This window comes from Alternaria viburni (genome assembly GCF_023758015.1).
Source record: "Alternaria viburni strain BMP 2772 chromosome Unknown scaffold_32, whole genome shotgun sequence".
NCBI classification, from domain to species: Eukaryota; Fungi; Ascomycota; class Dothideomycetes; order Pleosporales; family Pleosporaceae; genus Alternaria; species Alternaria viburni.
In genome coordinates, this window is record NW_026055801.1 from 51536 (window position 1) to 74220 (window position 22685).

General features: G+C 53.9%; 8 protein-coding genes and 1 non-coding gene across 9 annotated transcripts; 2 read left to right on the forward strand and 7 right to left on the reverse strand.

Moving 5' to 3' along the window:
• Nucleotides 1-220: 220 nt before the first annotated feature.
• On the forward strand, nucleotides 221-1351 carry KRR1 (ribosomal RNA assembly protein krr1; the record flags this gene model as incomplete). The annotated part of the gene is made up of 3 exons (XM_049359449.1): nucleotides 221-280; nucleotides 337-906; nucleotides 959-1351. 3 exons carry the CDS (start codon nucleotides 221-223, stop codon nucleotides 1349-1351), a joined length of 1023 nt encoding a protein of 340 aa, XP_049205980.1.
• Nucleotides 1352-3341: 1990 nt separating this feature from the next.
• Nucleotides 3342-3415, reverse strand: J4E79_010614. Its single transcript has one exon. It is a non-coding gene; the product is annotated as a tRNA-Ile (tRNA).
• A 972-nt stretch (nucleotides 3416-4387) lies between these two features.
• On the reverse strand, nucleotides 4388-6398 carry J4E79_010615 (uncharacterized protein; the record flags this gene model as incomplete). Its single annotated transcript, XM_049359450.1, has 2 exons — nucleotides 4388-5618; nucleotides 5665-6398. 2 exons carry the CDS (start codon nucleotides 6396-6398, stop codon nucleotides 4388-4390), a joined length of 1965 nt encoding a protein of 654 aa, XP_049205981.1.
• Nucleotides 6399-8232: 1834 nt separating this feature from the next.
• J4E79_010616 (uncharacterized protein) lies at nucleotides 8233-9834 on the reverse strand (the record flags this gene model as incomplete). Its single annotated transcript, XM_049359451.1, has 1 exon — nucleotides 8233-9834. The coding sequence occupies one exon, from the start codon at nucleotides 9832-9834 to the stop codon at nucleotides 8233-8235; it is 1602 nt and encodes a 533-aa protein (XP_049205982.1).
• A 4366-nt stretch (nucleotides 9835-14200) lies between these two features.
• Nucleotides 14201-16101, forward strand: J4E79_010617 (uncharacterized protein; the record flags this gene model as incomplete). The annotated part of the gene is made up of 2 exons (XM_049359452.1): nucleotides 14201-15378; nucleotides 15438-16101. 2 exons carry the CDS (start codon nucleotides 14201-14203, stop codon nucleotides 16099-16101), a joined length of 1842 nt encoding a protein of 613 aa, XP_049205983.1.
• A 139-nt stretch (nucleotides 16102-16240) lies between these two features.
• On the reverse strand, nucleotides 16241-18472 carry J4E79_010618 (uncharacterized protein; the record flags this gene model as incomplete). Its single annotated transcript, XM_049359453.1, has 1 exon — nucleotides 16241-18472. The coding sequence occupies one exon, from the start codon at nucleotides 18470-18472 to the stop codon at nucleotides 16241-16243; it is 2232 nt and encodes a 743-aa protein (XP_049205984.1).
• A 566-nt stretch (nucleotides 18473-19038) lies between these two features.
• J4E79_010619 (uncharacterized protein) lies at nucleotides 19039-19863 on the reverse strand (the record flags this gene model as incomplete). Its single annotated transcript, XM_049359454.1, has 1 exon — nucleotides 19039-19863. One exon carries the CDS (start codon nucleotides 19861-19863, stop codon nucleotides 19039-19041), a length of 825 nt encoding a protein of 274 aa, XP_049205985.1.
• Nucleotides 19864-20446: 583 nt separating this feature from the next.
• J4E79_010620 (uncharacterized protein) lies at nucleotides 20447-21508 on the reverse strand (the record flags this gene model as incomplete). The annotated part of the gene is made up of 3 exons (XM_049359455.1): nucleotides 20447-21231; nucleotides 21290-21321; nucleotides 21381-21508. 3 exons carry the CDS (start codon nucleotides 21506-21508, stop codon nucleotides 20447-20449), a joined length of 945 nt encoding a protein of 314 aa, XP_049205986.1.
• Nucleotides 21509-22152: 644 nt separating this feature from the next.
• Nucleotides 22153-22631, reverse strand: J4E79_010621 (uncharacterized protein; the record flags this gene model as incomplete). The annotated part of the gene is made up of 3 exons (XM_049359456.1): nucleotides 22153-22205; nucleotides 22253-22504; nucleotides 22556-22631. 3 exons carry the CDS (start codon nucleotides 22629-22631, stop codon nucleotides 22153-22155), a joined length of 381 nt encoding a protein of 126 aa, XP_049205987.1.
• Nucleotides 22632-22685: the final 54 nt, after the last annotated feature.

A 22685-nucleotide genomic window follows, 5' to 3' on the forward strand; every position in this document is an offset into this window, starting at 1 on the left:
GGTACCGGTAGAAACACGAGTTTGAACGCTTGGAAGAAGAGCGCATGCGATGAGGTGATGCTAGATTGAGTGAAGGAGTAGGTGTTGCGGAGTTAGCACTGTCAGATCCGATGTGGCTAGGGCGGTGGCAGAATCTTAGCGCGCCTGGCGTGAAAGTGCAACTTCTAGAAAAAAGTTACCCGCACCCAATCGCAATCCGACCAACACCGAATCGCCCACCATGCCGTCCACTCACAATGCGGAGAAGCCCTGGGATACCGATGACATCGACAAGTGGAAGGTACGTTCGCGCCAGAATTGCGCGCATGCAGGAAATCGCCTCTAACGCTCGCGCAGATCGAGCCCTTCAAGCCCGAAGACAACACGGCCGGCGCCTTCACCGACGAGTCCCGCTTCAGCACGCTTTTCCCCAAGTATCGCGAACAGTATCTGAAGGGATCATGGAAGTTTATCACGCAAGCGCTGCAGAAACAGGGTGTGGGCTGCGAGCTCAACTTGGTCGAGGGCTCCATGACGGTATGGACGACGCAAAAGACATACGACCCGGCGGCGATATTGAATGCGCGAGACCTGATCAAGCTGCTTGCGCGAAGCGTGCCGGCGCCGCAAGCAGTCAAGATTCTGGAGGATGAGGTGGCCATGGACATTATCAAGATACGGAATCTCGTCGGAAACAAAGATCGCTTCGTCAAGAGGCGGCAGCGCATATTGGGGCCCAATGGATCAACGCTGAAAGCGCTGGAGCTGCTTACGGAGACATACCTGCTGGTACAAGGAAACACAGTCGCGGCTATGGGTCCCTACAAAGGCCTCAAGCAAGTCAGGCGCATTGTCGAGGACACGATGCACAACATCCATCCCATTTACGCGATCAAGGAGCTCATGATCAAGAAGGAGCTCGCCAAGGTAGGCTCTACATGCGCAAGCTATACGAGAAACCCATACTAACTTTACCCAGGACCCCGAGCTAGTCAACGAGAGCTGGGACCGTTTCCTCCCCAACTTCAAGAAGCGCTCCCTCAGCAAACGCCGCGTACCCCACAAAGTCACCGACAAGACGAAGAAGACATACACGCCGTTCCCGCCGCCGCAGGAGAAGAGCAAGGTCGACCTGCAGATCGAGAGCGGAGAATACTTCCTGGGCAAGCATGCAAAGGAGAGGAAGGTGCAGGAAGAGCGGGAAGACAAGATGAAGGACAAGATGGACGCAAAGCGGAAAGAGAGAATGGCCGAATACGTTGCGCCCGAGGAAGATGGCGGGGAAAAGAAAAAGAAGAAACGGAAACGGGAAGAGGGCGAGGGCAAGGAGAAGAAGAAGAAGAAGCGCAGCTCCGAGGGCGAGGCTGCTTGATCTGTATAATGCGATGCGAGTTCGATGCGGCAGTGTCGCGTTGCTCGAAGTGGAGTATGGGCGCATTCCTTCTTGTTGGGAGAACGCCATAAAAGCATTGACAGGTGTTTAGGTTAGCTTGATAAGTTCAAAATACCCAATTCTGTATTACTACCATTACGTCTCGCTCAATTGACGCTTCTCGCGCTCAAGTAAGCCCACGGCTTGGCGCTCTATACTTAGCGATACATGCCAAACGTCTTGCGTCTCATCCGCTAACATGCCATCTTACGCAACTCGATTGCGCACGCTGTTCATCATGTTAACACGAACCCATATTATCAGGCTGGTCAGTTCTCGTATGCCCTTACCGGAGTCAACCCACAATGCGGAACCGTCTCATTTTCTTCGCCTACGCTGCACGCGTTGCGTCTTCGACGATACCTTGGCATCAACAATGCCGGCAACAAAGTCCACTCTACACCCTCTCTCTCCAAACCTCACTTGACGGATCCCAAGACTACGCATCCTGCCCCCCATCATCCCTCCTCTCAGACACAACAAATATTAATAAACAAAACTCACCCTACGCACCATGGTCCCACCAACCCCTCTGCACACCCCATCTCTCCGGGATAAATGACACGCTCTGCATCTACACAGACTCAACCTTCAGCCAAGGCCGCGGAATCTCAATCGTCACAACACCATCTCTAGCCCAGCAATTCGCCTCCTTACCCGCTTTCCTGGACCCCTCAGCCCTCACGTCCAAGGACATCAACGAACCAACCTCCGTCTACACCACAGCCCCCCTCCCCGGAAAAGGCATCGGCATGCTCGCCACGCGTCCCCTGAACTTCGGCGACGTAGTAACAAGCCACACCCCCGCTTTTATCGCATATCTGGAATCTGAGCTCTCGACGTTAGATCGCGAACAGCTCTGGCGTATGGCAATTGAGCAGTTACCCAGAGATTTAAGAGAGATGTTTCTGGGCTTGGCGACGGTATATGGGGATGAGAGGGTAAAGGTGCAGGATGTGGTTAAGGCGAATACGTTTCAGGTGGTGGTTGGGGGGGTGAATCATCTGGCGGTTTGGCCGGAGACGTCGAGGTTGAATCATGCTTGTAATCCGAGGTATGTTGTTCCTTTCACGCAGATCCATCAAGAGGAGATAGAGAGGAGAGAAACGGAGGGCATGCTGACGAGGCGGCAATAGTGCGCAATACGTTATCGACACCAACTTTTTGACGCACACGGTACGCGTTACACGACCGATTGATAAGGGTGAAGAGATCACGATATCATGTAAGCTTCCTCTTTTCTACGATGAGATTGCTCTGACTCCCGCAGATACCTCACCCCTCGAACCAACATCACAACGACAACAGCACCTCCAATCCGGCTTCCACTTCACATGCACCTGCCCCCGCTGCCAATCCCCGTCTTCCGACGCCACACTCTCCCACATCCACTCCCTGCAATCCCAACTCAACGACTGGAGTCCTACTTCCTCGGCTTCACCCGCCATGGCGGAAGGCCTGCTAACGATCTACCGCGGAGAAGGGCTGGAAGGCTTCATGGATGTGGCGTATGGGTTCGCGGCGTTGGCGTACAGCGCTGTTGGTGACACAGAAAAGACAATTGACTTTGCGAAGGAAGCGCAAGAGGCTATCTTGATGAAGGACGGGATGTGGACGGAAAACTGGAAGATTTGGGAGGAGTTGGTGGAGGATGTGGAGGGGCATTGGAGTTGGAGACGGAGACTTTAAAGGGCGTTGGATAGGGGTGAAGACAGCAAATTTAGATAACGTTGCTCGCTTTATATATAATCTCTGAGGATCTATCTTAAGCGAACGTAAAAAGAGAGATTAACAGGCAGGCCCGAGATAGTGTTTCCGGAGGTTGAGTTCGCGATAACGTACTCTAGATCAACCTACTAGACCTCCAGATAGAGTTTTTGACCTAGAATCCTCGCGAGAGATGGAAAAGAGCAAAAAGAAAGGACTTTAGTGGTCACTACGAGGGTCGAACTCGCGACCTTGGCGTTATTAGCACCACGCTCTAACCAACTGAGCTAAGCGACCGATGTTGTCTTGTAATTGGATGGAAAAATCTGGAAATACACAAACTCTATAGCAGATAAAATAAAGAATTATCACGAGCAGCCGCCTTCGTGCGAGGGCGAAGGGACGTCTGCAGGAAGGTGGGGTACTATAGATCGAAAAGCTTTGAAAGCATCTTCCGCCTTGTGCGTTCTTGTATCATTCCTCGTGTGTCCGAAGCAATGTTAGCCTTTCTTCTAACCATTCAAGCCAGGACACAACGGATAAGCCACCTAGCCATCTTTCGCATTCTTCTTCTTCTTAATCTTAACAGCCCTACGCAATTGCTCCTCGCGCTTTCGCGTAGTTCCTTTAGGATGTCTTTTAGGCTTAGAAAGCGACCACTATGTCTTCGATTTTGCTGCTTTATCGCTGGTACCGTCAGCTACACATAGTTAACATAGAAAATCCTCGTTCTTGATAGTCGAGTCGGTCTTATCAATCCAGCGCTTCACGAAGCCTTGCCACTCTTCATATGATCGAATGCCGTAAGGCGCCTTCGTATTGACTTGCGTCTTGGCGATAAAGACTCAAGCCGTTAGGGTTCGAAGGTGGCTTGTAAGGGCTGCAGAGAGACAAGATCCTTTTCGTTGACGCTGAGACTTAGTACGGGCTGGTTGAAGTAGACGCAGTATTTTTAGTTGACGTGGAGAACATTGACTTGATTGCAGCAGCTATCGAAATCCTACAGGCCGCACCGAAAGGTATAGTATAGTCTGTTCTAGAAGCTACTTAGGCGTTTCCTTGCTAAGAACGCCTTGTTCAGCTCTTGAACAGCAATAATACAATAAGCGTGTCTTTGATCGCCTTAGCCAAAGCTATGCTAACGTCTGGGTGTCAAGTCAAGCGCTGGTGTACTTCAGTCGCACGAAGAGCTTTGTACATCCAGTTCCGTTGCCTTCCCGCACCTACCCCATCCCGAAGACTCCCTCACTCATCTCTGACCGATCGGGATTACCTCCACTCGAATGTTCCTTTCCAAGCCCTCTTCAAACCGGATACATGCGACCTTCGGCGCAGCACATCCGCCGCAAGAATCGGTCCTGGCGCGTCTATCCCAAGCTCAACGCCTGTGCTAACTTCTTCGAAGCTCCCACGAAGCTCTTCAGTCGAATTGAGCCGTTGCATCTCGGGGTCTGAGTTATTCGCTGTATCGGGGTTAGGTGACACAGCGGCTGAAATACGATCTTGGAAGCTTGCAGAACCTTCCTCAACTGGACTGAGTCGTTGTATCTCCAGTGACGAGCCATCTGTATCATCCACTTTGGGTGATGTTGATCTGGTCTGTAAGCTTTCGCGACCCTGCTCAGTCGGATTGAGCCATTGCGACTCGGCTTCTACGCTACTTGTAGTAGCCAATGCGGGGAACACAAATGTGGTGGTTGAGCTATCCCGACGTGGGGGCTTCTCAACAATGCCGATCAAGCCTCCCACAGTCTGTAGAGCAGCGATATTGTCTTTGCTCACTGAACCGATGGCTGGAAGTACGCCGCGGCCATGCAGGCTTGCTCCAATTCGAGCTATAGCCATGGCGTCGAGTTGGTGAGTCCAGGACGGGATGCGATACAGGTAGTAAGTCAAATAACCCAATCCAAGTAACTGAAGGCCGATCAGAATTGATAGAACTACGACTGCCGTTTTCGAGAGGAAAGGTTTTTGAACAGCGGTACCCGGTGAAGCGTAGATCAAGCGTCCCGCCGGTGGAGCATTCGCAGGGCCAAATTCGGGGGATGCCAAGGTAAGGAAAGCCTGATTCGCCACAAACATGGCCGTGGTGAGCAGATTGTCTGGGTTGTTCAACGTTCGGTCTTTGCTAGCGGGCGCAAAAGCAGCGAGGAGGTGTTGCGTGGCGTACGAAAGATCGTCCCCTCCAATCCCCCAGTGGCCATCAACGAGAGACTCGTCAGCCGTCTTGCAGTCAGACGCAAAATTGGTGTCACCGGCTAAGCTATGATCTAGCACCATTCCAAGTTCCAAGAAAGGCATCCCACGGCAAAAAAGCTGCCATAAATTGTCGTTACCGTATTCGTTCTCCGATCGATAGTCAGCGGCTGTACTTAGCCACGAGCCATTTCCAAACAGAGCAAGCGCACTTGTCATTAGAGGGCCTGGTATGCCCCAGCCTTCGAAGTCGTAACCGATTTCGTATTGAGGAGTTGAAGTACGGCCTCCAAAAGAGGTATCTCTGCCAAGCGTTAGCATAACGCACAATCTGTGTCCATCTTACATACATATCCGAAGGGACGTAGGGCTTTACTGCTTCCCAGCTTGGTCCCCAACGACTAGTATCGGTCCAGTCGTTGAAGTCTTCCGCCATCTGTGCTGTATCTGGCCACCGTTCGAGAAGTGGGCCATATGTATTATGATTCCAGTTATTGCCCATCTCGAAATAGCCCCTTATCGTCGTCGCCGTGCAACGAATGCTATAACTAGTATCCCACATCAGGTTTGTCGAGTCAAAGTCATCGGCAATGCTTGTATCGTTGACGTCGATGTGTATTTCCTCGATGTGCTCCTGACGACCGCGGCTGAGATCCCACGGAAAGGCAGTGTAATCCCCAGGGACGCACATGCGCACTTTTGTGTCTAAGACGTCCCAGGACACAGTGAAGGGTTGATCGCCAGGACACTGTGATGGAAATTCGCTGGGGTCCACCTCTTGGCACTGGATGGAAGAACTGAGTCTCATAAGATGCTGGCGTAGCACTCCAGTTGTGGTTCCCGCCGGTACGCCTGCTACGAAGAAGTCGGGAACAGGATCTGTCTTGGAAGTTGAGTTGGAGTTGCGCTGAAAAACCCAGTGGTTCAACGAATCCGGTACAACGTCATCTCCGCTGAACTTGTCGTCTGCCGCTTTTTGTGTCGTGTTGGCGCTCCACAGACGCGGCTGCGACTCGTGGCCGGATATCGATGCTAGGCCCGAGGATACCCGAGACAGCATAACAGAGTACTCCGCATTAGCCATCTGTGCAGGTTCAAGGTCTCTTCCGACCTCTCCGTACAGCTGGCTACCCGTACAGTTCTCGAATCGATACCATGATGGAATGTCTCTGCACGTAACTACGGAAACCGTGCCTAAAGATGGGTGTACGAAGTCAGTACATGTCTCACATGCAGTTCGTACAGCGATGTTTCTTACTGACTCTAACCAGAATCTGGTACAAGGGTTGCTGTATAGCTCCAAGGACAATGAGGCAGGCTGCAGGTAGTAGGAATGCTGCGCTTGACTTCCCCCCTGGCATCGATGGTCGGGTGCGAATTGAACCCCAGATCGCGGATGCATTCGTCCATCCACGATCTGCCAACGCAAACATGTCTCTGAGACTGAGCGTTTCATCCGGTTTGCGTCTTTGGCAGAATAACACGGCTGCTTGAGCCAGCACTGCAGATAAAACTGGGACTAAATTTCACGACATAAAGTCAGTGTGAGTAGCTGATAGAGGATCATACTTATATTGACAAGAGTATTGGTCCAAGAAGAAGAAATAGGCATAATAAAGCAGCCGGTTGCCAGTGTCCAACGAAAGTGTAACATTGAAAATTGGTGTTACTTACTGGTTATCACCCCTGAGATGGCATTCAGTACGTCAACTGCGATCTTCCATTTGTGCATGTTTGAGACCTCGTGATTGAGAAAGCCTTGTTGGCGTACATAAGAACTTGCGTTGATCGGCCGATGCGCAAGCACGCATGTCAATACCCATGGAACGACAATGAGTAAGACGTAGAAGCCGAGAAGCCACAAGGCCCTGGTGCGATACCGCAGCGGTTGCACGGCATGTTTAGAGTCGCCTTTGTAGGGATCGTTTAGCTTTTCGTGGGTGTCATCCATTTTGTGAGTGGTCTGAGACGTCGATGTAAGGTCTCGCAATGAGCGCGACGAGCGCAGCGAGGGAACAGATAACGACGATTTCGAGGAACACCCCAAGGTGTGCGGCACGCCTTGTGTTTGAAGCATGTAAGCCTTGGCAAGGCTGAGCAGTTGGTAACCACACAGTCCACACTGTTGATTGGCCGAACAGGTTAATCGAGCTTACTTTGTGTAATGCATGCAAGCGCCACGGACGCGGCGCAGGATGCAGGAAGTCGACGATTCGCAGTGCAAAGCACAAAACCGCTTTGTTAAAAGCAGAAAATGACGTAAATTACGAATGTCTAGCGCACATCAACAAGAGCGTCTTAACTACGTATTAGCGTAACACAACCTCCAGAAAAGCAAACCCAGCCGTGGTATCATCAGCTCGCCGAAGCAACTGGCAACCCAATGAAACGCCGCGAACGAGAAACAAGTTGGATGAGTAAAACATTATGCACTATTTGCCGCCGAGCCGGAAGATGCGAAAGGGCGACTTTTGGTATCCGATATGCTACAGTCCAACAGACAGGACGGATGTGTATGTCGTTGAAGAGGTATATACGCCGAAGAAACGCCAATAGGTATGATACAGTACAAGAGAGATGCAGAATAGGTGATGAGATGGTGTGATGGGGGGTATCAAGGGGTCTAGGCTCCATGAGCCGACGTGACGTGACGTATGTAGCTTCTGCGACGGGAAGGGATGGATGGATGGAAGATGCACCGCTCTTATCGATCGACAGTCTTGCCGTCCCGATAGACGGCGAGTTCAAGGCCGAAAACGGACGGGGTACTCGGGGTACGTCTGTCCGGCGAAGTCGATAGGAGTCGATGAGACCGACGAGGGCTGTGTCATGGGCAGGAGCACAAGATCGGCTTCATGCATGGAGTCGGTCCATTGCACTTCCATCTTTCTTTGCTTCTCCCGGCCCGTCTCTACTAGTCACCTTTGTTGTCTGGCGTAGGAGCTTTCTTGCGAGGGCGAGAGGCGCGTGTCGTAGGGGAAGGAGGGTGAGTGCGGTTGTTGGATTGGGGGTGAGCGACGCAGCGAAGGCGAGTTGCGCATGTTGTCGGAGACCAGTGTCGCGGCTGCACTCTGGGTCAGTGGCGTTGAGGTCCCCGCGACGGGTGTTCCTTTTGAGGAGCCGCCGCTGCCTGAGGTCCGGTGCGCGGTTCGAACCGTCGATGGTGTCGCGGGAGAGCGGCCACCTGCTCCCTGCGGTGCCCGCGGGGTCGTGCTGGCACCGCTTTCGACACTGACATGTCGGTTTCGGGGTGTGGTATCGCGACTATCACTGTCTGCGCGCCGTCGTGGCGTCGACTTGGGCGTGGTCTCGTGGCCATTGCTTTCTTTTTGCCGTGGCACAGACTTGCTGGCTGTATTTGCTCGACTGCGTGTAGGCGGTGTTGAGTGCGCCTGGGTGGACGGGTCCGTAAGTGGTGGAGCCTCTGCTGCTCTTCTGCTGCTTTGCCGATTGGGGATCTTGGGAGGAGTGAGAGGTTTAGTTGCTGGCTCCGATCTGCCACCAGCTGCTTGTGGAGTATTTTGTGCAACAGGCTCGGGGCTCGCCATGCCTCCGACGCGTGGCGTACCTTCCCAGCTCTTGCGCTTCATCATGCGTCCCAGGATACCCACAAGCTCAGCAGCGTCCTCGAACTCAGTGTCATCCATTGCTTCTTGCGCGCGGTAGACATCTTTAATTGCGCGTCGAGCGACGCGCCGCGAGGCATCATGGTCGTGGACACAATCCCACAAGAACGCGCTGTGCTCGAGCGCGACCGACAAACGCAGTGGATGTGAGCCAGGAAGAAACGAGGTGGCGTACTGAGTGGCGGTGGTGAAGTACCCACTAGCTAACGGAACGAAGTTCAGGGGTGGGAGTATGAAGGAGGAAGGCTGCGGAATGGGAACCGGGTTGAGGCCCGGGGGCGCGTTGATCGTCGGTCCCGGTGATGGTGTTCCCACTGGCCCTCCAGCTGCATATGGGTTTGTGACGAAGGAAGTCTCGGACACGATGGAGTCGATGGGTTCGCGTAACGCTGGTTGTTTGCCTGCGCGCTTCGAAGGGGGTGACAGGCCCGGGGGGTCGGTCTTGCGACCATGTCCATTACTATGCTTTGGTGGTGATATCGGTAAAGGGGGAAGAGTAGGGTTGCGAGGATCAGTGCTTGTCATGTTCATTGTCGTGACGGGCGGTTGGTTGTGGAAGAGGCAGAAGATGTGGTAGAAGCTCGCGCGCAACTTGACGCTCAACACTCTGCACTCTGGCCCATGCTGGTTGTCCTGCGCATAGGGTAGCACGTAGAGCTCGAGTATAGACAGTCCCTCTCGAGACATCCAGAGGATATGTTGATAAGCCGAGAGCGAGGGAGTGTCTCGACTGGTGTCCAGCTTGCGAAGCTTCCGGGCGCGGATGAGTCTCCGGGCCAGGAGGACTGACAGACCCAGAATCTGATAGAGAGCGCTGGACAGGAAGGGACTTGTTTCTTCAGTCTGCTTGGCTATCCGACCAAGGAACTTCTGGTCAAAGTCCAGAGATGCCATGGTTCAGTGATGTAGTCTGGATGGTTCGTAAGTCAAAGCTGAGATGCAACAGGGGGAGAAGCGGATTGGTGATGGGTTTGGCAATGAAAACGACTCAGATGAATGCTTGCACCAAGTACAGGTTGATCGTGAAGTGAATGGTATTGCGCGATTCATGAAGCACTAACCTTAACCGCCAACCCGGACCGTTGCGCTGTATCCTCTGGAGATAGACACAGTGCAGCCCGGCCCAGGCTGACCGATGACACCGCGCGCTGATGCCGCGCTGGAGATGAGGCTCTGGCACCGGTGCAGCGCGTGCTGGCCAATTGATGTGTTTCGGTAGACGACGGGATGTCCGTGCGCGACCCTTGCGCGGGTGAAGGTCGATTCTCGTGATGGCCCAAGTGGGAAAGCGCTACTCGGAGATTTGTTGAATTAGGCGATTGCGATGGAGGCGAATATCATGACACAGCGTATAGATATACGTTGGTGAAGAGTGCTGGGCGCAGAAAGATGAAGCGGTGGAAGAAGCTCGTGGGTGCGCCACGGGTGATGAACTGTCTGGCCAACTGTCAGTCTTGCTTCCAGATCATGGGAAGCAGCAACGGCTCACCTCGATCGGGATATCTGGAAACGGATAGGGCGAGACGGTGTCGATGGTTAGGGCGAGTGCCGGTCTCTTATTCGACGGCGGGGGTGATGGCGGAGCCAATGGGCGGGCGCAAGAGGTGAGGCGCTGCGAGACCCTTTTGCGACAGGCTAGCAGACGTCAGACGTCAATTGCGCGGTGGATGTTGAGGGTGCGAGGCCGTGGACAGCGCATTCATGGCGACCAAGCCAGCTTTCCTCGTCCAGCGCGCACGAGGCAATGCGACCGTCTTAAGGGCCGTGACGTCGGCAGGCGGTGTGGCAGCGGTCAGTGCAGCTGTTTGGGACGCCGAGGAAGCGAAACTGGGCCGCGCACACTTGCAATGCCTCGAGATGCTTGGACTTGGGATAGCCGTTCGATCGCGCTCAGGGCAGGCGGCGGGGCGTCTTCTGGTGATGCGCAGACCCTTGCGCTCGGCCTGGTGTTGAGGAGCGGGCGGCCGTCGCGATGCGAAAATGACAACTTCACCAACGGCGCAAAAAGGAAATGGCAGGGCGAACGCTGAGGAAACGCATGCTAGTAGTAACCCGCGCACTCTATCCGGCCTGCTGGAGACGCAGGTGCAGCTCCTGCGTCAATCTGCAGACAGGCGAGCTATGGTGGGCTACGTGTCAAGCGTCGAACTCCTCCGCTAAACTGCTCACGTCGCTGCATGTCCTTTTTGCCGTTAATAGTTCAGACGGGGCGCTGCCAGCTGGCACGCAGGCTAGAGCTGCCTTCACTTATTCTCCTGCTCGACGTCAACGCCTCTCCAACACGCCCGCCTAAGAGCCTCGCCAACGCGCGCATGCACGCCTGTGCCTCGCCTGCAGTCTCAGATGAACCACACCGTTTGCCAGCGCATCGTTCCACGGCTGGGTGGGGTGCAGTATGCCATCATGCTACTTGTCCGTCTGCCGCAAGAGACGCTTCGACAGCCCTAACCATGGCGCTTCCAACTCCGCCACGGACAGCATGCGCTTGCGTTGTCACTCGGGCCCTCTACCCCACGGTGAGGACTAGCACGATGCATGCTGACGAGACACTGATGTAGACGGGCGTCCCTGGCATGTCAACATGTATCCTGCAGGCTTAGCAATATGCCCGAGTGGATCTCTCTGCGACTCCCAGCCTCGAAGGCGACATGGACCCGATACCTCCATTGGGAACCCTACCCACCATCTTTACATCCAAGAAACTAGCATCCATTGATAGATCCGAGCTATCGTCTCGTCATCTGCGGGATCTGGCGGCGTATCTGCATCGAAAGTCTCCACACGAATTGGCGGTGAGGCTGCATGCTCATTGGCTGGAATTTCGAAAATGCTGGCCTAATGTCGTCGGCAGCTAAGAGCACTACTGATAGCCAGCCTTCTTGATTTACGACCATGACGGCACTAGATTGTGTGTCTGAGCTTTTAGCTCCGCAACTTGGTAGAAACGCTCGAGATTCCAGCACCGTGTGACCGGGACATACCGAGGCAAGGTGGCCGCAAATCACGACGACGATTGCGCAAACTTCAACGGAACCAAACGTCGCAAGGAACGTCGGTTGATTTCCGACGGTACGGCGGGTTTGAGGGAAACATGAACAAGTGCGGCGATTTTCCGGTCCTCAAATCAAGCAAACTACCATGATGGCCGCCCCCGTGGCACCGTTCAGAAGAGCAAATCTCGCTATTGTCAGATCTGATGTTTGGTCATCTCTTAGTATGGCTATCTCCCGGCGAGTATAGGTTCGTGGGACTTGAGTAAGCCAAACAGTTGCTTCGTGCTCGCCTATCCGGAGCCGCCCGTCGCTGGTTGTGCGACGACACTGGCGCAGCACCCTCAGCATAGGTGCTGACTGCACTTGTTGAATGCTCACATCTCTCATCAACTTGCTTAGTACGACCTCAATGTCAACAGTCGACGACAAGCTGCGACCCATCTTGGAAAGTGGCTGTTGCGGGACTGGCATCCGCTTAGTCTTCGAAACGCCTTGCCGTGGTTGTAACCAGACGGATGAGTTTCTAATTGCTTGGTTGCTCGCGGATGTCAAACCGCGCAACTTGAGCAATAGATAGCAATCATACAATCATGAACCTATCAACGCATAGATCGTGGTATAAGAGCTGAGGCATACGACAGAGATGGCCACAACATCGGTCATCTGGACTTCTATCGAGCGTTCTCATCCGACACTTTCGTTCCAACAGTATCACACTGTCAATCATCTCAGCATACGTTCTTTTACTCCTTCATTGTTCAACCCAAACTCTATTCAAGGTAAGACACACCACAGGAGCTTGCCAAGGTCGCAGTGTTCTTTGGAAGAGTACCATTGGTGACCATGAAATAGACTTTGAGCCACACCATCTCGTCCACCATACAACGAGGCTATCCAACTTCACGGTCATTACCAACGTCACGCAAAACACAAACTCACAATGTGTTTCTACCACGCCTACTCCCACAAGTGCGGACACACCCAGATGATCTTCCAGCAAATGTGTCCCAAGGGCCAGATCTCGCAGCGAAAGTGCGCACGCGGCCACGATGGCGTAATCCTCGCTACCGTCAAGGTCGAGACGGCTTGTACTGTATGTCCGGGCTAGACGAGTTATAGAAGGAGGATCTTTACTTAGCCTACCCATGTTTTACGCTCACATGTATCCAACATCTTACTTGTTACTCCTCCCAACCACCTACATCGCAACTATTAGACTTACAAATACAAACATTCATAACCATCTTTCCAACTTCCATCTCAAAGTGACGTCCTCCAATCATCCACTTACGGGAGCGAAACGGCCCGCAGCGCTCTTTCCCAAATCGTCAAGGATGAAGCTTGAAGCACCTCCTCTCGCAAAAGGAAAGCCCTAGCACGCAGGTTAGCTACCCCACCATCCGGGCTGATCACGCCCACCACGATACCCACAGCGACCCGAGGGCAGATCTACGTTCGCGGATACCTTCCAAGACAAGGGTTCCTTTGCACATGCTCGCGTTCGGGTTCGAGGATGCTCTAGACTTTTGTGGTGGGCGATCGTCATGGTCGGGGTGTTTAGCCGAGGATAACGGAAGTCGCGATATGACAGCACCACAACCGCGACTGCGACGGCTGCGTCGCTCCTTCCTTACCATGACAACATTCTGGTTGCCCGTTCTGTATTGCTGATAGACACGACATCATGCGCCAAGCACTACCAGCGAGATGTTATCGCATCACGCAATCGTCGTAAACGACCATCAACAGCTCACGAAGACGCATCCAACTAACGATGCAAACTGCCTCTGCAATCTGCAACCTGCAATCCTAACCGAACCCAGCGATGATCATTTACACAAGGATAATTACTGCCAATTTTTCCATTGGTCGCACTCCCCTCGGCATCCAAACGTCCCGCGCCCCAACTCACGTCCTCGGTTGCAGATGCCCATCTGACAACCCATTTACCGTACAGAATACGGTCGCACGAATCGAGAGGGTTGCACCTTGATTGCGGCGCGTGATCATGGGTTTTGTATAGAAACAAAAAGGTGGTGGAGGTCTGCCTTGATGCTTCTTTTCGAACCTTTTTGCTCCTTGCTCCTTGCTCCTTGCTGCATCGGCTTCACCCTGCGACGACGGCACGGTATCCTGTGCGACATACATGCCACTGCCGCGAAATTGTTTGATTCGATACACTAGATACCCCTTGACAGGTTCCACATAGTTTACAGCGGCCCGCAGACGGCAAGTCCTCCCTGTGTTGAGCCGCGCCCGCTGCCGGCATGCAGGCGACCGATACTACGAAGATGGCGGATGGCGCAAGCACGATTGATGAGACTGCACAAGTACCTGAACGTTCTGAACCGAGATTGGAAGAACCAAAGGAGCATTTCGAGAATGTGTCCGCGAATGATGATACGACCGACCAAGCGCATACCCGCGATCCAGAAAAGACCACGCCACCCTCAGTATCATCACCAAACACCACCGACCCCTCACACCCAGATAAAGAGAAGAGCACAGCAGAAGTCATCGCAAAGGAAAAGACCGCCGATGACACAACCCCCGAAGACACAACCCCCTCCTCCGAATCACAATACCTCTCCGGCCCCAAACTCGCCATCCTAACCCTCGGCCTCTGCCTAACCACCTTCGTAATCGCCCTCGACAACACCATCATCGCAACCGCAATCCCCCGCATCACCACCGTCTTCAACAGCCTCGAAGATGTAGGCTGGTACGGATCGTCCTACCTGCTCACCACGACATCCCTCCAGCCCTCTTTCGGGAAAGTGTATACCTACTTCGATGTAAAGTATACGTATCTGTCTGCTTTGGTCCTGTTTGAGGTGGGCAGTGTCATTTGTGCCGCAGCGACTAGTTCGGCGATGTTTATTGTGGGCAGGGCGGTTGCGGGTGCGGGGGCGGCGGCGTTGTATTCGGGGGGTATGACGATTATTGGGTTTTCGGTGCCGTTGAGGAAGAGGGCTATTTATATTGCGGCGCTGTCGTCTATGTTCGGCATCGCATCTGTCGTTGGGCCGATCCTTGGTGGTGCGCTTACGGATCGAGCAAGCTGGAGATGGTGCTTCTGGATTAACCTTCCGTTCGGTGCTGTGTCGCTGGGCGTGGTGTTCTTCTTCTTTACGAATCCGAAAAGGATGTACTCGCATCTGCCGGTGAAGCAGCGGCTGAAGAATATTGACATCGTGGGGGCTGTGTTCTTGATCTGTGCGATTGTTTGTTTGCTGTTGTGTCTGCAGTGGGGTGGGTTTAGTTACTCGTGGAGTGACTCGAAGGTTTGGGGGACGCTGCTGGGCTTCGGACTGCTCATCTCTGTCTTCATCGGCTTGCAGATACGCAAGGGAGATCGGGCAACGATACCCGTTCGCGTGTTTACGCAGCGAACAGTGCTGGTCAGTTGCTTGTACTCAACATTACTATCCATGGCTCTGTACACGTAAGTCCTACCCCCATCCATCATCCACTCCTACAAGCTATCCCCTAACACCCAACCAGCCACATCTTCTACCTCCCCTTCTACTTCCAAGCCATCAAAGGCACCTCCGCCGAAGAATCCGGCATCCGCACCATCGCCTACCTCGTCAGCATAACCGTGTCCTCCATCGTAATCGGCGGCCTCATCACCCTCGTCGGCTGGTACGCCCCCTTCATGTGGTTCGGCAGCGCCATCTTCGCCATCGGCGCCGGCATGCTCTACACCCTCACCGTCCACTCCCCACCCGGCCAATGGATCGGCTACCAGATCCTTGCGGGTATCGGCGCAGGAGCCGGTGTGCAGATCCCGTTTGTCGCCGTGCAGGTTGTTACGAACGAGACGGATATGCCTACGGCCAATGCATGCGTTATGTTTTTTAATTCGCTGGGCGGCGCGCTTTCGATAAGTATTGCGCAGAATATCTTTGTTAATACGTTGGCGAAGGAGCTGCCGAGGTATGCGCCGGGGTTTGATGCGCGCATCGTGGCGAATGCTGGGGCGACGAATTTGAGGAATGTTGTGCCGGGGGATATCTTGCCGGGGGTACTGCATGGTTACAACAACGCGATCGTCACGGCTTTCATACTGGCGATTGCGACGAGTAGTGTGGCTTTCTTTGTTAGTCTGGGTATGGAGCAGAAGAGTGTCAAGGGGAAGAAGATCATGGCCGGTGGTGCGGCATAGAGATTTGTAGGTGATGTATACATCGTTTCATTTCTTGGTGGCAAGTTCTCGACTACACACAAGATCCCCCCCTCAACATCCCGCTCCTGGTACGCTGCCACTCCTGCGAAAAGCTCAACGACCAGACCACGAAGCGCAATCAAGCCATCCGCTCCATACGACCAACGAGCAGCTTCCTTATAGCCTTGTTCTCCTCCTTACTCAACGTCGCCAACATCTCACCCGTAATAGCCTCCTCATCCTCATCAGGCTTAACCTCCGCACACACACGCTCCATAAGCGCCATCTTATACCCGAGCAACTTCTCTTCCCCATCTACACCAGCACGATCACGACTCGCAAGTGACATATCTTCGGTGTTATCAGTTTTCAACGCCTCCATCTTCTTCTCCTCAAGAAAAAGGTTCCGCCTCTCTTCCTGCCTCTTCTCCAGGTTCGTAGCGTCGTCGTAGGCGGCTTGGAGGGTTTGCCAGGCCGAGTAGTCAGCGTCGGAACGGGTTTCCTCGTACCGCTTCTCCATTGCGTGGCGAAGTTTTGCTAGCTGGGCTATCTTGGACGCTTCGCCGCGGATCCAGGCTGAGCGGATGGGCTTCTGGGCGTCGAGACGGGCGCGGGCTTCGGGGCTGTGGTCGTACTGGCCTTGGATGGAAGATAGGGGTGGAGGCGGGATGGGTAGGTTTGAGCGGAGGGGTAGACGGGCTTGGAAGCTTGGAACGTGTGCGGAGTGCGGAGGTTCTGTAGAGGCTGGGGTGGCGAAGCCGGATGTCGAGGGCGCGGAGGTGGGCCATGTTGCGGTGGAGGATGTACGAAGCGGTTGGCCGAACGACTCAGATGAGGGCATGAAAGGCTTGCCGAATGACTGAGATGAGGGTACGAAGGGCTTGAAACCGCTGCTCGTGCGAGTCTCAGATGGTGATGGTGTGGCTAGAGGAGCTTCGCACACAATCGCATTAGACGGGCGATCAAGAGGCGTAGTTCCACATGTCTGACCATTACCAAACGGCGGGCGGTTGAGCGACTGAGATCCAGTGTCGAAGCCACTGTTACCACCACGTAAGCGATCAGTAGAGACCATGCCCACGAACTCCGGAGATTTGGGATCCCAGCTAATCCCATTGTTACTTCCACACATCTGAATACCCGCTGGGTTGTGGAAAGGCGGCCGAGTACGTCCATACATGCTAGGATGAATAGACGGCGGGCGAGTGGTAGCCGGTGGGATAGGCCAACCAGGCGCACCAACTCCACACATGCGAGTCGTCGACCCCGTGCTGATTTGGAACGGCATATGGTCGACGAAAGGATCAGTGTGCTTCCTCGCATGTCCAGACCCGTTACTGAACGGCGAACCACCCAAAGTCAAGTTCCCTTCGCCATCTATCTCAGCGCTGCGCGGGTATACGTCGAACATGGGCGAGTCGATCGAGCCGCTGGATGCGTAGCGCTGCACTGTAGGTGAATGTGGAGACGGGGTGTTCTGCCAGACATTCTTCGTATCCTTGTTGCTTGAGTTGTGCTTTCCGTACTTCATCTGATCGCTCGTGTGGAGACGTCCGTTCGGGACCGGTGAGAGCGACATGTCTCCAACGTCTCCCTCGTGGAGCTGCTCTCGCATACGTCCAGGACCTAGCGGCGACGGTATACCCGGTGAGCTTGACACTCTAGCATCGAGTCTTCGCTGATGCAGGTTCGGTCCGCGCGGTACGATCATCTCCTCGAAAGGCATGTTTCGTGGGATGGGGAATGTTGACTGCGGACGGGAGGGAACCTGAGTCTTGGCTATATTGGGGTTGGAATAGAAGCTGTCGGAGTTTCGTGCGATATCTTTCTGCAGCTGCGCAGGAGACCACCTCATGCTGTGGCTGGATGGAGTCTGGACCGGACCGCCGAACTCAGGTCGAAAAGGTGACTCGACCGCGACGCCGGCGAAGGACTGGCGCTGAGACAACGGTGAGATATCAGAACCTGAAGACGCGGAGCCATTCGTAGCACCCGTCTCTGATCTAGGAATGGCGACGTTGAGCGCCTGACCCCGGGCATACATATCACCAACCTGACCGAAGCGGCAGCCATGGTCCATCTTAACAGTAGTGTCGCTAGAAGGAGACTGGAAAGTGTCGTCACCCGGGCCACCGCTCATAGAGCCGTCAGACCAGGCTGGACTCCCTTGAAAGTCGTGGCCCCGAATGGTTGCGCTGTAGTTACAAAGGTCCTGGAAGGAGGGCAAGTTCATCGACTGGTTGAGTGCGCGCTGTGAGCTCTCCAATGCGCGATCCCATCTCTGCGCCTCAAGCTTGTTGAACGACAACTGTGTCTCGTCGATGTAGTCGTTTGAGCTGGAGCGCTCGGGTGGTGGTTGGCGACTCTCCATGGCTGTTGCGTGTAGTCGTGGTGAGCCGGTGTGTGGGAGAAAGATTGGTAGGCGCGGAAGTGAGAGAAGCTCAAGGTAAAAATGTTTGCGCGGTCATAGCTCAAAGTGAGAGTCGGCCAAATGCGAATGTGGCGGCGGAGCTGGTTGTTGTTGTGGTGAATGTGGATTGAGATAGTCACGGGGAGTGGTGAGCGAGCGTGGAAGGCAGTTTCGCGTCTCGGAGAAAGAGTACTTGCGCACAAGGTGCTTCGCGAGATACGTCAACATTAAGCGAAGTTTGCACACAGTCGGCTGCTCAGTTCTTGGAAAAACGATATTAATTATTGAAGAGACCCTCGTCAAATGGGTGTCATATGCAACTCGGAAGTCGTGAGTGGCTCGTCTACTCAGCATCGCTGCAGTACCATGGGAGGAAGTAGATGAATTGACCTTATCGATTATGGAGTCCACAATTTGCCGTCTTTGTCTCTAGCGACGTGCTCCAGCCCGGCATTGTGCCCTATCCGCCACTATAGTACCGTATACCGTGTTGTGTCGAGCCTGCCCAAGTGGTCATCAAACCGACCTCACAATACCGGATGAAAAGGCGGCGCAACACCCCCATCCTTCACCACCACCGGCCTCGCAGTCATCCCCAAAACCTTCCTCAGCCTCTGCGAAATACTCCCCTTCTTCTCCCCTTTCGCCTCCGCCCCACTTCCGTCTTTCACCTTCACCATCCCCTTCCCCTTGCCCTTCATCTTGAACTTCTTCCCCGACGCTCCTTTCCCATCCGAAACGTTGCGAACGGGCAAGCGAACGATAGGCTTACGCTGCTCCATCTCCTCTTGCTTCTCAGTTTCAGCCCTGCGCTCTTCCTCCAGGATATTCCACTCCTCCTCTAGAAACACCATAGTGTCAGTCTTCATCCGTTTCTCCTGCTTGGGCGCGAGGCTTGTCATATTGAACATGGCGAGGTATTCATCTAGGATTGTTGGCCACATGGCTTCCAGGAATGCTTCTTTCGCCTCTTCTCGCTGTATGTTGTTGTTGTCCGACTGTATAGCTTCCTCGGTGTTGGGAATGACGAGATGACCGTCTCCAACCCGATCAGCTCGTCGCGTCGCATTTTCTCTTCTCTGTCTCCGCGAGGGGCCATAGTGGACTGCAGGATTCCGCGTTTCTTCGAACCAGTACGGCTGCACGTTTCCAGTCACACTTCGTGCGAGATTGTACTCTGGGTCGCTGGCGATGCAGTTGAAGCCTCTGAGGTAGATGGTTGGGGCTGGTTGTGATGGCGATCGACGACCGGGAATTGTGGTTCGGCGTGAGGGTGCGAATGGTTGGAGAACATCTGAGGAGTCTTGGATCATGCCCGGGACTTCTGGCACCATGCTTGGTATCTCCGCCATTTCGACGCTGGTGAGTAGTATTGTCGGGTAAAGTTGTCTTTGTTGGAGCTTGATATCTTAATGTGCCTTGAACGTAGGAGATGAACAAGTAATGAGATGGAAGTGTAAGAAGATGGGGGAGAGAAAGGGTCCGAATTATCATGTGCAAATGCTTCGGTTACCCTGAGCCAAACCATGGTTCGGATACATCATACTAATACCACGCTTCTTGTTTTGTTGGGACTGGAGGGTACCTGCGTACTATGGATCCAGGGACGTCGCGGTTAGTCGTTGGATGTGTGTTCGTAAGCACAGGGTCTTGGCTGGCTGAGCAATAAATGAAGGGTTTTGATAGTGTAACGACACGTGAACAGAAACAGTCTGCAGCCATTAATGCGCATATCAGTAACGAAGTTCGAGTATACTGGCGCGATCAGCCTGCGTAATATTTCCCTATTTCACCTAGGTATCGCATGATTGTGTCAGTGATCTATGTCGGAAGGAATCATCGCGATTTCTCTCGACGTAAATCGCGATGATACCTTCCGACATAGATCACTGCCACAATCTCTCGTGCCAGGACCCTCGCACACTCTTTTCGGATCTACGCCAACTTCCCCGGTACAAAAGGCAGTCCCCCACTCAACCCCCCATCCACAGCCCAAGCCTGCGCATTAACATAGCTAGCCTCATCACTAGCCAGGAACAGCACCGCCCTCGCAATCTCATCCGGCTGCCCTCCTCTTTGCAGTGGATTCAACTGACCAATCTTCTTCTCGCTACCCCTCTTCCTCGCCGCGTCGTACGTGACCCTGGTCATCCCAGTTTCGATCAGCCCAGGGCAAACAGCGTTGCACCTGATGCCGGAGCCGGCGAGTTGGTATGCGCACGTCTGCATCAGACTGATGACTGCGGCTTTGGAGGCGGAGTAGTCTGTAGGTCCGGCGTTGGAGCGGAGACCTGCTACGCTTGCTGTGGCGATGATGCTGCCCTTTGGGTATGGTTTCTCATCCGAAGTCTTGAGCATAGCGCGCGATGCGTGTTTTGCGGCGAGGAAGACGGATAGAGCGTTGGTGCGTAGGACGTTCATGAAGCCTTCTGTGGACTCCTCCCAGAACACTTTGCCGGATGATATTCCTGCGTTGGCGAAGAAGACATCGAGACGGCCGTAGGTGTCTAGGGCTTCTTGGCAAACCTTTTGTACGGATGCCTCGTCTGCGGCATCGAATTGCCGGATGTGGACCTCGGTGGAGGGGTAGAGGGTGTTGAGTTGGCGCTTGTGTGTCTCGAGGTGGTTGTCGGCAAAGTCGCATACGTAGATTGCGCGGGCGCCGTTGCGCGCGAATTGATGCGCGCTTGCGCGGCCGATGCCTATCTCTGAGTTCGCGCCTGGTTATGCTGTTAGACTTGCCCTGCATATTTGATGTGCCAGGGAGATTGAGCATACCGGTAACGATGATGACCTTGTCCTTGACGCGTCTACTTCCCATTAGCACAAGCGCGTTCAACTACGACCCATGGACCCTCCCCATACTCACTGGCTGCCCTGATCCCCCGCGATCTCCCTGACACCCTTCAATCCCTCAAAAGTTTCCGGCTCGGGTAGAGGTTCGGCGAGCTCCTTGCTCACTCCCTGCCGCTGGACCTTTGCGAGTGCGGTCGGCATCGTGAAAGCTTCCTTTAAAGTCTTAAAATTGTTTCTGATGACTACTATAGCGTGTTGATAGAGCTTTCACAGTCGCGAGTGTGATGTATTCGTCAAATGGGTAGTAGAGCTTGCGGAGTTCGATGCGGAGGTTGCAGAATCCGGGGAAGATGCCGAGGCAACTCCAGTCGAGGCTGAGTGCCACAACGTCATCGGCGGAGCGATTCTTAGCTACAACCCGAGGTCCTCTTTGTAGCACTTCCACATACGACCAACAATCCTTTGCAACGCTGGATGAATTAGGCTCTCAAGCTTTGGGTACCTGGTGCCTATACGGCTTCGAGGAACGATACGTGCCGGCTCTACCTTCGCAGCCCTGGAGCTATGAACCCACGTCGCATCGGGCGTGAGCCTTTCAGCACGCATGTCGCATTCACGACAAACCAAGAGCTGGATCGCGGTGCGAAAGAAACAAGAGAACCTTGATATTGTATTCAGCAGGCGGAGACGTGTCCATGGGCGTTTCACGAGACCCATCCAGAATTCGCTTCTACTGGTCGTATATATGCTTCCCGGTCCGGCTTACCCAGGTACCATTGTCAAGCAACCAACCCAGATGAATGGCTCCACGTTCACGGCCACAATACGGAGGATGTCTACTTACTCTACCGCTCTTTGGCTTTCGCTTCATTCCAGACATCACCATACCCCATATTGCCTGAATAGGATTAGCAGGTTACCAAGCCCGTGTTGTTTCCCACTTACGAGTGACATTACGGACTTCCTGCTGTACCGAGTAGTACAGGTTCTCCATGGCCTCGACAGTCGATTCGGCGTCTTCACCCCTGAGCACTAGCTCCCATTCGGCTAATGATGCAGGTGCGGTATAGACGATAACTTCAGCGATGTAGCGCTCGTTCGGGGGCTTGAGTTCGCCGGAGTAGAGAACGGAGGTGATAACAGAGAAGGTGTATTGGGAAGTAGGGTACGAATGGCCGTACAGGGCGCGAACTTGGTCTACATGGTATATTAGTGGCGGCGAGTCGTACAAGAGCTAGGTACTGGTACCAAGAATCATGTTCTTGAGCAGCTCAATGGCCTTGAGAGAGTCTAGAAGCGAAGTCGTTGATAAAGTTGGTGCCATTGCGAGCAGTAGGTGATGATTGGAGGTAACGGATGACTGAGTTGTATGGAGTAA